Source organism: Corylus avellana, chromosome ca11 (assembly GCF_901000735.1).
Source record: "Corylus avellana chromosome ca11, CavTom2PMs-1.0".
In the NCBI taxonomy this organism is placed as follows: domain Eukaryota; kingdom Viridiplantae; phylum Streptophyta; class Magnoliopsida; order Fagales; family Betulaceae; genus Corylus; species Corylus avellana.
In genome coordinates this window covers 20,657,618-20,673,285 of record NC_081551.1, presented here as the reverse complement: position 1 = coordinate 20,673,285, position 15,668 = coordinate 20,657,618, and the positions used below count along the sequence as shown (strand labels likewise).

Sequence of the window (15,668 nt, the reverse complement as noted above, 5' to 3'; positions counted from 1 at the left end):
TAAAAAGGCGATTCTTGGCGGATACATAGAAACATTGGCTTTAAAATTCATGATTAAAAATACAAAATGGGTGTATTAAAATAAAATAAAATAATTAAACAATATAAATTCCAAACGGCAATAATATTAATTTGAATGGTCTTGATGAATTGTTGTTAGTCAAAAGACGCCGGTGGATTTGCATTTTCATCAATGCTTTACAACTAGAGCAACAATATTAAGAAATTAATACCAAAGACATCTTTTGGCTTTTGCTGAATATTATTTGTATTTGGTCGATTTGTAAATTAATTAATCCTCATCCCAGTGTTAATTAGTTCCCTTGAGTGACACCTATACTCCCTTAGTTTGTTGTTGTCGAGTGCATTTCACACCGACTAGAAGCACCATTTTCAATCAAATAATAAAAATGTATAGTTTGGGAGTGTATTTTTTAAAAAATTGCAAGCAAGGACGTGTTTTTTAAAACACACAATTTTAAAAGCTTAACTACGATTTTAAAGGTCAAAACTGTAATTTTACCAAATACTTAACTAGGTTTCCAAAAATCGTCTTTTCAAATCTCATGATTGAAAACATTTTTATTTTTTTGTCCTTCTTGTTGCTTTACATTTGCCAATATATATATATATCATTTGTTCGACTCGCATGAAGTTTATAATATTAAATACCAATTGGTTTAGCAGTTTCAAAACGTTCAATTTAAAAAAGTAATAACTTCAAAACGTAGTTAATGAAAACGTGAATTTTAAACGGTTCAACTTTTTAAAATAAAAATTTCCATTTAAAATCTTGCGCTTCTAAACAATGCACGCATCGTCTTAATTGTGTAAATTTTTTTTCACATTTTCAAATCGCCACACTACTAACACTAGATTGTTTTTACACACATTTTTGTTTAAAAATACACTTTCTAGCATGCAAAATCGCAAGACCAAACAAGCTCAAAGACTATTATATATCAGCGCATTTGTACTACCACAACAATGAACAGCAGACCTTGCCTCAAAGGTCAGGATCAGCAGCCTTGTTTCTCAAAACGTGTTTTGTACAAACACGCTAAGAATCATTAATATATAAAGAATAGTACAAATGAGGATGGATATATGCGCGTTGAATATAATTGAAGATGCCCGGCCAAAGATATATAGGGAGGGTAGGAGAGAATTAAGACATGAAATTGCATTGCAATGGAGCCCTGCAGAGTCAGTATTACCTACCCAATATTCTCACGTTATCTCTCTTTGACATGATTACTATAATGTTTTCCACTTGGCATCTCTCTATTGGTTCTGTATCTTCCAAGCAGATTCATATACCCTCAACATCAGATACACTATGACATGCCAATTCCATCTCTCGAGTAATAAAGCAGATGTGACTAACACTTTTCCATTGTGAGATTCGAAGTAGCTAACCACCATTGTTATCGCAACAGATGCCAGAAAATTGGTCACATGGATTTGGGTAGGGATGGAGGGCAATATTAATTTGTGCAGTAGGCAGTAAGGGATGCAAATTAGGTCAAAAAACACATTCCCTTTTGGTTGTAGTCCATATGAATTGAAGAACATGAAGTGACATACTCCTGAGTCCTGGCCCCCCGTACTTCCAAGATGTTGACAAAGTGAGCTGTTTGACAATTAACAAAATCCCCATCTCATGTAACATGTAATCCCCCGTGACTTTTCAGTCTAAAATACTATATTTTAGTGTTGGGAACAAGACACATAAATAAGGAAGACCAGACCAGTACACCAAAGCTCTCTATAAATCCAATTTCCCTGTCATATTCATATATATATATATATATATCATGTATGTATGTATAAGTCCTAACCTCAAGGGTGCTTCCAAGACATGCTCTCTCTCAGTTGGACTCCACTTAACACTTTCTTGGCAATGAGCTTTACGTGATAATCTTGCTTTCTTTGGCACCTAACACACTTAAACTTATTCATTAATTTAGGTTTGAATGGCTGAAAAGGCCAGCTTTGGCTATCCCCACACCGCCACATAATGATAATAGATAATACAGATTCACCTTAATATTAATTATCTCTATGCTTTTGTTAAAGACAAAGCTTAAACTCTTCCTCCCCCTCTTCTCAAAATAATGTTTTGGTTAAGCTTTAAGGCCTAGCTCAAGGATCATGAGGGTTTATTTTATTCCACTCCATCAACTACATGCTTTTCGACCAATGATTTGGGTTCCTTTCTAGCGAGTTAAAAAACGTCTTCCAATTGTTACCATGCCAGTTCTTATCATTGTAAATTTTTAGGATAAGTGATGACTTAAAATGATATCAAAACATAGGTCCCGACTTTTGAGTTAGAACCCATCTTAAATTTTTAGGATAATTGATGATTTAAGAAAAAGAGCTCGTTTTATTAGGATGTGGTGTAAAACTATTTTTTACAGTCTTCAATAGAAATTTAGCACATCAGGTAAGAACACAAAATACAATGGAGATAAAAACACTGTATCTTTAATTCAAATCAATCCCATGAACTTTTCCATTAATTCTAACCTAATGCCCACCACTCACCACGGAGCCTCCACTCAGCTCTGGGCTCTTAACATCAGAGTCTTCAAAACCAACTAAGACGATAGATTCGGTGGTTTTATCAATAGATATTTTGTTTATGAAGTATTTTTTCAAGATAAGTGAAATTTTTTAGTGTAAATGATATTATTTTTTATATTTCAAGCTGAGATGTCTGCTTCCTATTGGAACGTGCAAATAAAAACACAAATTTACGCCGCAACCTGATTGAAGTTATTCTCTTTAAGAAATGATAGTGTAATTACATGCATGCCCATGAGTTGATGATGACTATGATATATATATATATATATATATATATATATATATATATGCCATTATTCAAAAGATGAAACACAAAAATAAAAATAAAAAATTGAATTTCCATATCTGGTGGAAGACCTTTGGTTGATACTTGTCCCTCCCTTACAGGCTGAAGTCGCCGAACAGTCGTCATCCTGATCAATCCATTCACGTTCTCCTTTCGGCATTAGGATTCAATCTATCAATTGCAAGATCTCATGCTATTGATTTCTTGCACATGGATATTCATGATCTTGAGCCCCACGTCGTTTATCTAAAGCAGCATATTCTCTTCTCATTATCATCAGTTTACCTTATTGCATTCTTTAATTTTCTCCTCCTCCAATTCTTTATTCTCAACCCCCTTTTGGTTGAAATCCACAAAAATTGCACAATCTTGACAAGCATATCTTAAATCCTACAAATAGCATGCACCCATAAACACCAACACCCTTCCACATATATAATATATATACAGGTACATTGTATTAATTATAATATGTATGTATGTGTAACTTCGTAGGCCATGTACATGGCATGCAACTAAGAAGAATATACATTCACAACCATAATCCAATAATAATGTACTACAAGAAAAATGGTCTTCAACGACTATAAGCGATAACTTGATAATAGCAACGACAAATCCCGATCTCATGAGAGGTATTATTAGTGGCCACTTTCAACGCTTTTGCGACTGTTGGGGAGAAAATATCCTCCCTCGAGCTCCACTCCTTTTTACACCTATTTACAAGATTGCCCTCGATCACCACTCATTGGACGACACATATACACACCACTCATGCACTTGAGGATAAAAGGAGAGGGGAAAGAAAACTCCCACGCCTCTCTAGGATCTTCTTCCTCTATTAAATACAAAAAAAAAATGAAGAATTAGTGACGTGTATACTGTTCATTCTTTTTTTGCCACGTCACTATTTTGTGGCGTGGCAGTAGTTGACACATCACCAAAGAAAAAGGCAATGTGTCAGTTTTGACAGGTCACCATTTGGTGACGTGTCAAAACTGACACGTCACCTTGCAGTAACATGTCAAATTGACACGTGACCAATTAGTTGACGTGTCATTTTAAAGAAAGAATCATATCTCTCTCTCTAGTCTCACAATCACCATCTCTCTCACCTCTCTCTGTCTCCCTCTCTCTCGAACCCCTCTCTCTCCCTCGTAAATCTCATATACCTCTCTCACAATTCACACGCTGATTTGTGGATAAATAAAGACAAATTTTCATTATCTTTTTTACTCTGAAAATATAGATGCTAACTTAAGTATTAGAGAGTCTTCGGTCCCAACCGAAGACCCTCTGATGTTTTGCAAGAACCTCATTGCCGTATATGGGGTTCGTCACAGCCTAGCCATCAAGAAAATCACTGGGTAACAAATTTCACAACTAGAAAACGCACCAACAACAACAATTATTAAAGTCATCGCTAATGAGTTTTTACCGACCGACTGGGTATTTGTAGCGACGACTTTGGATTGTCGGTAATTAAAGGCCATTATATATATATATATATATATATATATATATAATATAAGAGCCAACGACTGCAATATCCGATTAATAATGAATAAAATCTTGTAAAGTATGCTTAGATTATGGGAATTTCCATTATAGTTGCAATCCTCAAAACCCGATATAAGTTATAAGTTTTGTTGCTTGGAATTAATACATACGTGGGGCCATCAGATCTCCCTTTGTCATAGCTTTGTTCGCAAATCAGAATCTTAATCTTGAGTAAATTGGTATCTTTCTCAGCTCACCAGAACTTAACTACTCTTAGATCTCTTCAAATATTTGTATGTAATATATATTCTTAATTCATTATTTCATTTCCCACCAGGGAATTTAGTGTTTGTTTGGCGAAAATTTGATTAGTCATAGGTTGGGAAGTGAGAATTTTTAGAGAGAACCTAACTACCATTATAATGATGGGAAACTAATAACACGCCTAAAAAAAAAAAGAGAAATGTTATTTAATAGGCCGGCTACTATATGATAGTTATAGATAATATGATAGTAAAAATTAGCTCTTGATTTTATTTATTTTTTCACCAACTGATCCAATGACTAATTTATTGTGAATGTTGAGTCTCACATTAAAAAGGTATCAAGAAAAATATATAATACTTAATATGCCTAAGTGGAGTGAATCCCTTACAAGTGGTATGAGAGCCATAATTAGCTTCTAGATCGAATATGTGTCTGGATGCGTTTGGTTTGAATTAGCTGTGTTATGTGGCCCTCTGACATAACTCTTGGGCTTTTATAAGAGTCGCATAACCAAGGACGGAGGCAGAGTTTGGTATGGGTAGGCCGACCAATAGGCAAAAAAAAAAAAAAAAACCTTATAATTTATTATTTTTTTTACCTTAAATTTATTTTTTTCCTTGTATTGGGGGACATGGCCTACACTAACCATCCCCAGTTCCGTCATTGCGTATAACCGTCTACTAAACAACATTACTTAAAAAAAACACAATTAAATAATAACACCTAGTCTATTCTGACAAAGGAACTCGAAGAAAGAAAATTGAGACTATAAAGAATACCCCTCATCAACCACCATTATTCGGTATGGATCTTCGATGAAGATTGAGAGATAAAGAAAGCTTTGACAAGATGACAGAAGCTAACAGTTGTCACGAGAGATAAAAACTATATCTGTAAAAAAGGTGACCTTTTGATTTTGCTTACACCACAGAATCAATCATTGATATTTGCTCTTTCTTTTTTAATTTATTTTTTTATTTTCTTAGAGCTATTTTTGTGCCAGAAACCGCTTATATATGTGGGGGGTCTTTGACAAAGGTTTCATTCAACAGCGCTTTCTGCTCTCTCTTCTCTCTTCTCTCTATCTCTCCATCTCTCATACCCATTTGCAGCTTTCTTTGAAAAAAAACATTTACAAAGACAGCTAGTTATGGCTATAGAGATTGATGATCATCAGCAGCCCTCTGTTGAGCTATCAAAAGTTGCAGTTTCTGAAACTCATGGGGAAGACTCTCCATATTTTGCCGGCTGGAAAGCTTATGATGAAGACCCTTATCATGAACTCAATAACCCTTTGGGAGTTATACAGATGGGTTTGGCTGAAAACCAAGTAAGTGTGTGTATATATATATTATATGCACGAGTGTCAGTCACAGACAGTACTGCAGAAATTTATTGATTTAGAATTTGCATGTAACAGTTTGTTTGTTTGTTTTTTTCCTAAACAGGTTTCATTTGATTTGCTAGAAGAGTACTTGGAAAAGCATTCAGAAGCCTCTAGCTGGGGGAAAGGAGCATCTGGCTTTAGAGAGAATGCTTTGTTTCAAGATTACCATGGACTTAAATCATTCAGAAAGGCAATGGCAAGTTTCATGGAACAAATAAGAGGAGGGAGAGTAAAGTTCGACCCTGAAAGAATTGTCTTAACCGCCGGCGCTACTGCTGCTAATGAGCTGTTGACCTTCATTCTTGCCGATCCCAGTGATGCTTTGCTCGTTCCCACCCCGTACTATCCAGGGTAAGTAGTTAAGCGTTTTGTAAAATCTCAGTTTAACCTTTAAAATTGCTGGGATAACTGGTAATTTAACATGGTATCAGAGCCAATGGTCATGGAATCAGCCTTAACTCTGTCAAATAATCCTCCATTCAAATTAAAAATTCCACGTGTTGGGCCTCACCTATTAAAAGGGAGTTTGAGCCCACACTTAAAGTAATACTTAAGTGATTAAATTTACCTCTTCCTATAAACTTAAAATTTTGGGAAAAGTGGTGATTTAATATCCATATTCTTGAACTAATGTAAATTTATGTTCTTTTATGGCAGATTTGATAGAGATTTAAGGTGGAGAACTGGTGTAAAAATTGTACCAATCCACTGTGAAAGCTCAAACAATTTTCAGATTACTCCAGAAGCTTTAGAAGCCGCCTATAGCAATGCAGAAGCCATGAACATCAAAGTGAGAGGGGTGCTAATCACAAACCCTTCAAATCCATTGGGCGCAACAATCCAACGGTCAGTTCTTGAAGAGATTTTCGACTTTGTCACTCGCAAGAACATCCATCTCGTCTCTGACGAAATCTACTCAGGATCCGTCTTCTCGCCAACTGAGTTCGTAAGCGTTGCCGAAATCCTCGAAGCCCGAAAATTCAAGGATTCAGAGAGAGTGCACATTGTTTACAGCCTATCAAAAGATCTCGGCCTCCCGGGTTTTAGAGTTGGCACGATATACTCGTACAACGACAAGGTTGTGACAACAGCCAGGAGGATGTCTAGTTTCACCTTAATTTCTTCGCAAACACAGCATTTGTTGGCTTCCATGTTGTCCAACAAGGCATTCACAGAGAACTACATCAAGATAAACAGAGAGAGATTAAGGAAGAGGTATGAGATGATCATTGAAGGCCTTAGGAGTGCTGGTATTGAGTGTTTGAAAGGAAATGCTGGGTTGTTTTGCTGGATGAATCTAAGTCCATTGTTGGATGAACCCACAAGAGAAGGTGAATTGGCTCTTTGGAACTCCATGCTGCATGAAGTGAAGCTCAATATATCCCCAGGCTCTTCTTGCCATTGCTCTGAACCTGGTTGGTTCAGGGTGTGTTTTGCTAACATGAGTGAGCTCACCCTACAAGTTGCCTTGAAAAGAATCCATATTTTCATGGAACAACCAGAACGAGATCGATCGTAAAAATCAAATCTCTTCTCAATAATGTTAGCTATTTAGTAGACTACTATACGATCATCATATAACTCGGATGGCATGACAATAAAAAATTCGACACGTCATTCCAATCGTATAACAGTCTACTGAATCTCGTTACTTTTTTTTTTTTAATGGTTCTGTCCATTTTGATTCTTTGGATGACATGACTGAGATCAGAGATTTGATTTCTATCTCTCTCTCTGGTTGTGGATTGTTGGATGACATGACTGAGATCAGAGATTTGATTTCTATCTCTCTCTCTGGTTGTGGATTGTACTGTAAATCACATTGAATTGGAAAATAGTTTTGTTTGCTTGCTTTGCTATAAGCAAGTTCGATCTGCAGAAATTCCGTATGTTTTTTTCTCTGAGTTGCTGAGAAATTAATTCCATTTGTTAGACTTTCTCTCTCACTTTAAAAGTATTTTATGATGCCTTTTCTCCTGGTCAGCATATTTAGTGTGGAAGCGAGTTAATTTGTTCATGAGCTCTCATCACCTAAACATAATCAACCTTGTAAAGGCATGATTAATTAAAACTAATGTGGGACATGGAAGTTTGTACAATAATTCAACATGTATCCGACCAAACTTCTTGGCTTGGTTGGAATCTAAACTGGAACTTCTTACCTTTGACATTTGAAGTTGATTTTGTCATGGTCATGTCAAGCTAACATAATTAAGCCGGCTTGATTAAGATGTTATTGGATAAGATATGCTTAATTAATTGCTTATAGCTTTCCATATATACACAATTATGCTTAATTTACACCAAACAATGTTCCACCACGTGATATCATCATTTGATGCAGCTTATTGCAATGAATAAACCTTGATTATATTAATGTAATGATCATTAATTATTGTTCAATCACCAACTCATGACCTATGCTTTAATGTCATGCTAAATCGCCAATTATTCTTGCAAAAGCATATTTTCGCACGGCCAACTTAACCATCAGAAGTTCCACGCTGGCCTCAAACCAAGACTACTCCGGTTGTCGTTTTCTTGTCTTGCAAGTGGCCCGTCAACCAATCTGAACGTGCAAAAATATGCTTTTGCAGTCTTAAAAGTTTGTGGCGATAGGAATATGCTACTTTAACAACCACATTAAATACTTAAACTAAAAGAAATGGATATATGATGAAGATGATCTCAACTAATCCTTCAAGCAAGGATTAAGAAACAGGGTGTAATAAGCATATATAAACTTGGATGCATCTTAGCAGCATCATGCGCGCTTCCCAACACCATAGAATACATATATGTCTGGAATTTTCTAAGTCACTATTGTATACATTGAGATTGGAACATGTTTTTCTATTAAATTTCCTTATAATTCTTTAGCGTTTACTTTTTTAAAGCATGGATTTGACTTTAACATCTCCTTCTAAAATCCAACTAAATTGCAAACTAATCATCATTATGATAATATTAATTTAAGATTCAATAGCTTTTCTCATATTTCAAAACAACACTAATTTGGCAACCAAATGTTCTTCCATATACTAAACTAATCACCCAACTTCCTCTCGTCAAACATGGTTTTAGCTTCCAATTATACGTGTCAACTGTCATTTAATTTAATCCAATTTGCTTAAGTTTAGGTTTAACATCAAGAATTAGGTCAGACTTTCATCTATTAAGTCCCAACTTCCTTCCGGCCAAAACTATAATTACTAGATAAACCTTTTTTCTTCCGCGGGGGTGGGGAGTTAGAATTTGAACTTAAGACATCTGCTCTAATACCATGTTAAATGGTCACGTATTCCACTTATCTCACAAGCTTAAAATATTAAAAATTAATAAAATTAATTATTTAATTAACACTTTGAGAGAATAACAAAGCGAAAAGATAAATAAAACACAATATACATCCCCCATTGAAAATTATCCTCTAGGGCTAGATCTTGATCTTATTATTTTCAATTTTTTTTTTTTTTTTGACATGTCCGCACAAGACGGGGGGAAAGTGATTTGAACTAGTGACCCCCGCTTCATGAGGCGTGGTCCCAGCCGATTGAGCTACCCCTTGAGACGTATTATCTTCATTTATTTGTGTTAGATGACTCGATTTATAAGAAAATGAGATAGATGAAGTGAGCTAAAAAAGAAAAAGGGCATCAAGTTTGCTTCTGGACAAAGTTTTCCTTCAAACTGGGTTGGGAGAATTTCCTTCAACCTAATCTATAAAAATGACATGTGTCCCTTGAACATGTGAGATGCACATGTTTTTTTGACATGTTCGCACAAGAGGGGGGGAAAGTGATTTGAACTAGTGACCCCCGCTTCATGAGGCGTGGTCCCAGCCGATTGAGCTACCCCTTGGGACGTATTATCTTCATTTATTTGTGTTAGATGACTCGATTTATAAGAAAATGAGATAGATGAAGTGAGCTAAAAAAGAAAAAGGGCATCAAGATTGCTTCTGGACAAAGTTTTCCTTCATACTGGGTTGGAAGAATTTCCTTCAACCTAGTCTATAAAAATGACATGTGTCTCTTGAACATGTGAGATGCACATGTTTTTTTAATAGTAGGGACAAAGTTGAAATACATTTTATTAAAAACTCATGTTCATCTCACATTTTATTAAAAAAATGGCAGTTCTTAAAAAAAATAATAAAAAAAAAAGGCAAAGTTTTCCTTCAAACTGGGTTGAAGAAATTTCCTTCAACCTAGTCTATAAAAGTGACATATGTCCCTTAACATGTGAAAAGTACATGTTTTTTAATAGCATGGACAAAATTGAAATAAATCTTATTAAAAACTCATGTGCACCTCGCATGTTATTAAAAAAACAGACACATGTCACTTTTATAGACTAAGGTTGAAAGAAATTCCTCTAACTCAGTTTGGAAGAAAACTTTGTCCTTAAAAAAAATAGACACATGTCATTTTTATAGGTTAGGTTAAAATAAATTCTTTCAACATAGTTTAGAGGAAAACTTTGTTTGTTTGCTTCTGCCATTTTTTTTTTATTTATCTTTTAAGATAAAAACATTAACAAACAATTTAAAATACAAAACATTTCAAATTACTTTTACCTTCATATTACATAAAAAAAAACACTTTTTAAATCCAATTTTTTTTTTTAAAAAAAAGGAAGAAATTAAGAACAAAAATTTCTCAGAATAAATTAAAGACATGCGCAGATCTGTTTTCAAACAAAAAAACACATGCTTCGTGTTGACTTCAAACAACACCTACCCATTTAATGTCATAAAAGTCAAACTGTTCCATTCCCGGCGTGTTGGCTTCCCAAGGCACTTTTTGCGTTAAAAGCAAATCTGCCCATCACCGCCGTCCAGATCGATCAGCCGCTGTGGCTCACGAGGGCAATCATGAGCTGCCACGTAAGTGTATGAGAGATCCCCACGAGAGATATACATATGGGATCCGTATGAGTCAAGTTGTCGACCACCTTGTTGGGATCCGAGTGATCAAAAACAAATTTATAAGTCGGCAGAATGGCGTGATAGAATATAGCAATTGGTTGCGTGATTGCCGTTGTCATGGGGCCACCCACAGCGTAGAGCGTTCCCATTTGATCACATATGGATAAAAAAATAAAAAATTATTTTTATGCATCAAATATTATGAAACACCATGCACCATCAGTTTTTGAAAAATAAAAAATGGTAGAATATAGAATTACTCAGGTTAAGGTGGTATATGCCAAGGAAGATGCTCAAAATTTAGGATTTGGATATGCTTAAATTTATTGGGAAATTTTAGTTTCTGAAATTTCAGATTCAGGTTATTCATTTTCATTAAAGAGCCATTATTCTACCACCTGTCCCACTACTAATAAAATAATAAAATAATGATGATTATTAATATCATTAAAAATTTACTATTATTTTATTAGTAGTGGGACACGTAACAGGATAATGACTCTTGGATGAAAATTGATAGTCATGATCTAAAATTTCAAAAACTATAATTCCCTTAAGAATTCCAGGGAATCAGGATCCCAAAATTTAGGTCATGTTTGGCAATGCTTTTTGTATTTGCCTTTAGTTTTTACCAACAAAAAAAAAAAGAAGTAAAAGTATTAAGAAACAAGTTAAAATACAAAATATTTAAAATACCATCATTTTTATATCATATCATAATAATTTTTAAGTTAAAAATATTTAAAAATAAAAATAAAAATGTCAAACGAGGCCTGTTATTTGTTTCTTTAAAAAATCAAAAATAAATAAATCAACTTACTGAAAATTTTTAATCAAATAAATTATGTTAATTTTACTTGAAATTGAAAAGATCTTTAACTAATTTAGTTTCTCTTCATAGGAAAGGTTAAGAAATTTAAAATTGGGCCTAGTTCCAACTCATCACAAAACAATTGGGCCATGTTCGTTCTTAATGTTGGGCTGTATAGTTTTTTGACATGACTAAGCCCATCCAGTCTTGCTAATTATGGGCCGGGTTGGAGGGGATTGCATTGCTTTGTTAAATAACTTCAAAAAGGAGAGGAGAGGAATGCATGATATGCATCTCATCTATTAATCATAAAGAAATGCTTGACTCCATTAAAAAGTCAATCTTTTGGTCATTTTAATTATAGGTGGCATGGTCCATTTTTCATAAATCTATAAATTTATTGTTTAAAATCTATTAATTTTAACATGGACCATGCCACCTAAGATTAAAATGGCTAAAAGATGAATTTTTTAATGAAGCCAGCATTTCTCATTTTAAAATTACCTCAAAATATTATTTTTCAAATCCATTCATTCTCCTATTGAGTGTTGCTTTGGTTTAGTAGTTTTTTAAACGGGCGGTTTGAAAAAATAGTAATTTTGAAATGTAATTAATAAAAATATAATTAATCATTCGAAAGAATTATGATTCGGCCTTTAAAAGCATGCATTTTTAGAACTACACTTTTTTACCTATGTTCTTACATTTTTAAACCGGTATTATTATTATTATTATTATTCAAATCTACTCCTAAGCAATATATCTTATGTGATTTTGTTTAAAAAATACGTATTTAGCCTACAAAAATTGCGGGGTAAAATGTATTCTCAATTGAGCACAAGACTTTTTGATGAAAACTATCAAATTATCATATTTTTGCATGAAAATTTGTATGATTTAATCATGGGTAGATGGTGCCCATTTGGGATTGAATGGTGTTTTTTCATTGCCCTTAAGCTTGTATGATATACTAAATTAAAATTGAATATGGAGTAGGAATCATATTACATGAAACAAAAAGAGTTATGCAATAATATTTCTATTAAAAAAATTCTAAAAATTGATAAATTTTACAGATTTAGACCATGTTTTTTAAACATGGCTTTTCAACAGTACTGTTCATAATAAAAAAAATTAAAAAATAAAATAACGATTGATATAGAAAAGTAAAAAGTTGTATTGAAAAGTAAAAAAAATTTATTTTGTAGTTATTTTTTTATTTGAATAGTAGTAAAAAGTAAATAATATGATACAAAAAGTAAGAATGTTTTGATATTTATTTTTTTAGAAAAATTAGATGAATAGTGTTTAGTGGAATTGTGGTGTTTAACAAACACTATCTTAATAACATATATATTACCACTTCGTTTTAAAATAATGTAATGCTATATATTCCGTTAGGTACAATAAAGTAAATTCAAAATGATACAATTAATCCTCTCCTTTCGCTCTTTTTAACAGTTTACTATATTAGACCAACCAATTAATGTCCAGTTCTTTTCATTTGACATATTATGTGCCATATTTACATGATACATGGTATAGTTATTGAGAAATGTTTGTTTTTCCATCTTTTAGCACAGAGATTGACAAATTTACCATTAAATATGTAAGACCAGATGTACATCTTATAGATTCAATGGTAAATTTACAAAAAAGATGAGCAAAAGTTGAACGATTAATTATTTTAAATTACAAATATATCATAAATAAATAATTTGTTTGACCTATTTTCTAATTTCTTATTTATGATATATATGTAATTTAAAGTAATTATGTCATGTTGGTACATAACATGTTAAATAAGAATTACTAGGCATTAATTAACTGATTTTTAATTAATTATACGATATAGTAACCAAGGGATTTATTTAAAATCAGAAAAATTGCATGAATAAATAATGAATAAATTTAATTTTTCCCTTTCTCTTCTCTGTAATTGCATTCCAAATTGCCATTAATTGCAATCTAAAAAGAAAAAAAGAAAAAAGAAAAAAGCGTCCACGGAAAAACCTCCGTCAAATCCCTATACGTTCTTGCTCTTTCTCTCTCTCTCGCACTCCGCAGACCTCCCGGCGGCTAGAGAAGCGAAATCCTTCTCTCTGTTTCCTTGTATTTGCTCTTTTGTTCAAATCGAGAGCAACAGAAGGTAAATCTTTTCAATTAATTTCATCTGCACTTGAGATTTACAAACTTCGTTGATTGTATACTGTCTATGTATGAGCATTTCAATTGTGTCTCTTGGATTGTTGTTTTTCCGTTTTAGATCTTTTGCTTTTTGGCCGATCCCCATGTGTTTTGGCGCTTATGTTGATGGGTCTAATTGATGGGGTTTATATAATGCGGTTTGTGATTTGTGGTACTCTGTGGTTTTGGATTCATACCTGGTTCATGTTGAACATGAAGTGATTAGGGATTGAAGCGTTTGTTCTTTTGGGTACGAGACTGGTATTTGTGCCGTGAAAGGTTGTGGATGAATGAATGAACTTTGAGTGCTGGTCCTATCTGTGTTGGCGTTGGCTTGTTTTCCTTGCTGGTCTTATTGAAAAGCTAGAATAACGATGGGATTTTGTGTTTTGTGCATGTTTGCTGTCTTTTTTAGTTGGTATTATGTGAATTTGGGCTTCCATAGCTTTCTAGGCTTCATTTGGTGCGAATAAATGAAGAAAATGCTAGGGTTTGGAAGTTTCAAAGCTCATTTTATTCAGTAATTTGACCTTAGTTTTTTAGAACTTTGTTTTCACGTATATGGCTCAGTTTGGTTTAGTTATTTATTTGCTATGTTTTGAATAATCAAGTAGTGTTCAGTTGGTGTGAAATTCAATGGCTCTGTTTGTTAATGTGATTTGGGGGTGTTTTTTGTTTTTGGTTTGAACAAGTGTTCTTGATATGACATAAAGGTGAAAAGCGTTTTTGTGTTTTTAGGAGTGCTTTGTGTTTGAGTTGTTTGTTAATGTTTTTGTTTTAGAAGAGAAAACAAAAGACATAAAACAAAAAGTTTAACAAACAGAGCCAATATTTTTGCAAGAATATATCCCTTTTTGTGGTTTAGAAATGATATGTTTAGCTGAGTATTTAATTATATATTGGTTTATTTGATTAGACTTAATTTGGGAAGTTGATGGCTTCGAAGTTGCGGCAGTTGCAATCTAAGGCTTGTCAAGCGTCTCAGCTTGTCTCCAAGCATGGAGGTGCTTACTACAAGCAGTTGTTGGAGCAGAACAAGCAATACATTCAGGAGCCACCTACAGTGGAGAAATGCAACCTCTTGTCAAAGCAATTGTTTTACACTCGCCTTGCTAGGTTGTAGTTCCTATACCCCTGTTGTCTTGGCATTTGATATTACTTTTCATCTGGTTGGTTTTTTGGAGTTTTTTTTAACACTCCTTTGCGTGATGTATTGTGTGCCTTGATATTATATCATACAAACTATAGAAAGTTCAAAGGCATTTTAAAATTAGGCACCAAGGATATTAGCATTCTAGCTCTAAAATGAAGCAACTACTTGCAGATTTGTCAAACACAATGATAAAATACTACCATAGAATGTTGTAAATAAGTCTTAACTTCAATCAAATTAGATTCTCTAAAACTAGTAATTATTAAGCATATTCTAGTGGCTTTAGTCGTAGAGCATATATGATGATATGCATGTATCAATAAGTGAATTAGGAGTTTTGTGTGTTTCTTTGGAGGAGTGTATTAATTCACTCATAACAAATGTATGGTGTCTATAGGTTGCTCATGGTTGCTCTAAGATAAGGTGCTTGTTATTGGCTTTATCAGGCATTTGCAAACTTTAGATGGTAAGATCCTGTATATGATGGGCACTATAGTTACATAGGATATGGTAAACATTGCAAGATATGCTATGTGTTTTTCTCTTGTATACTTCC

The 15,668-nt window shown here is 33.6% G+C and overlaps 2 protein-coding genes across 2 annotated transcripts in view; both read left to right on the top strand.

The window, feature by feature from the left end:
• Positions 1–5,794: 5,794 nt before the first annotated feature.
• Positions 5,795–8,604, top strand: LOC132165214 (1-aminocyclopropane-1-carboxylate synthase 7). The gene is made up of 4 exons (XM_059575701.1): positions 5,795–5,974; positions 6,093–6,382; positions 6,689–7,530; positions 8,522–8,604. Exons 1-4 carry the CDS (start codon positions 5,795–5,797, stop codon positions 8,602–8,604), a joined length of 1,395 nt encoding a protein of 464 aa, XP_059431684.1.
• A 5,155-nt stretch (positions 8,605–13,759) lies between these two features.
• LOC132166287 (uncharacterized) overlaps positions 13,760–15,668 on the top strand; it is a 24,768-nt gene continuing 22,859 nt past the window's right edge. The window contains exons 1-2 of the mRNA XM_059577083.1: positions 13,760–13,921; positions 14,876–15,075. Coding sequence (XP_059433066.1) covers positions 14,894–15,075 — 182 coding nt within the window. The 5' untranslated portion in view covers positions 13,760–13,921; positions 14,876–14,893. The remainder of the gene's footprint in view (positions 13,922–14,875; positions 15,076–15,668) is intronic.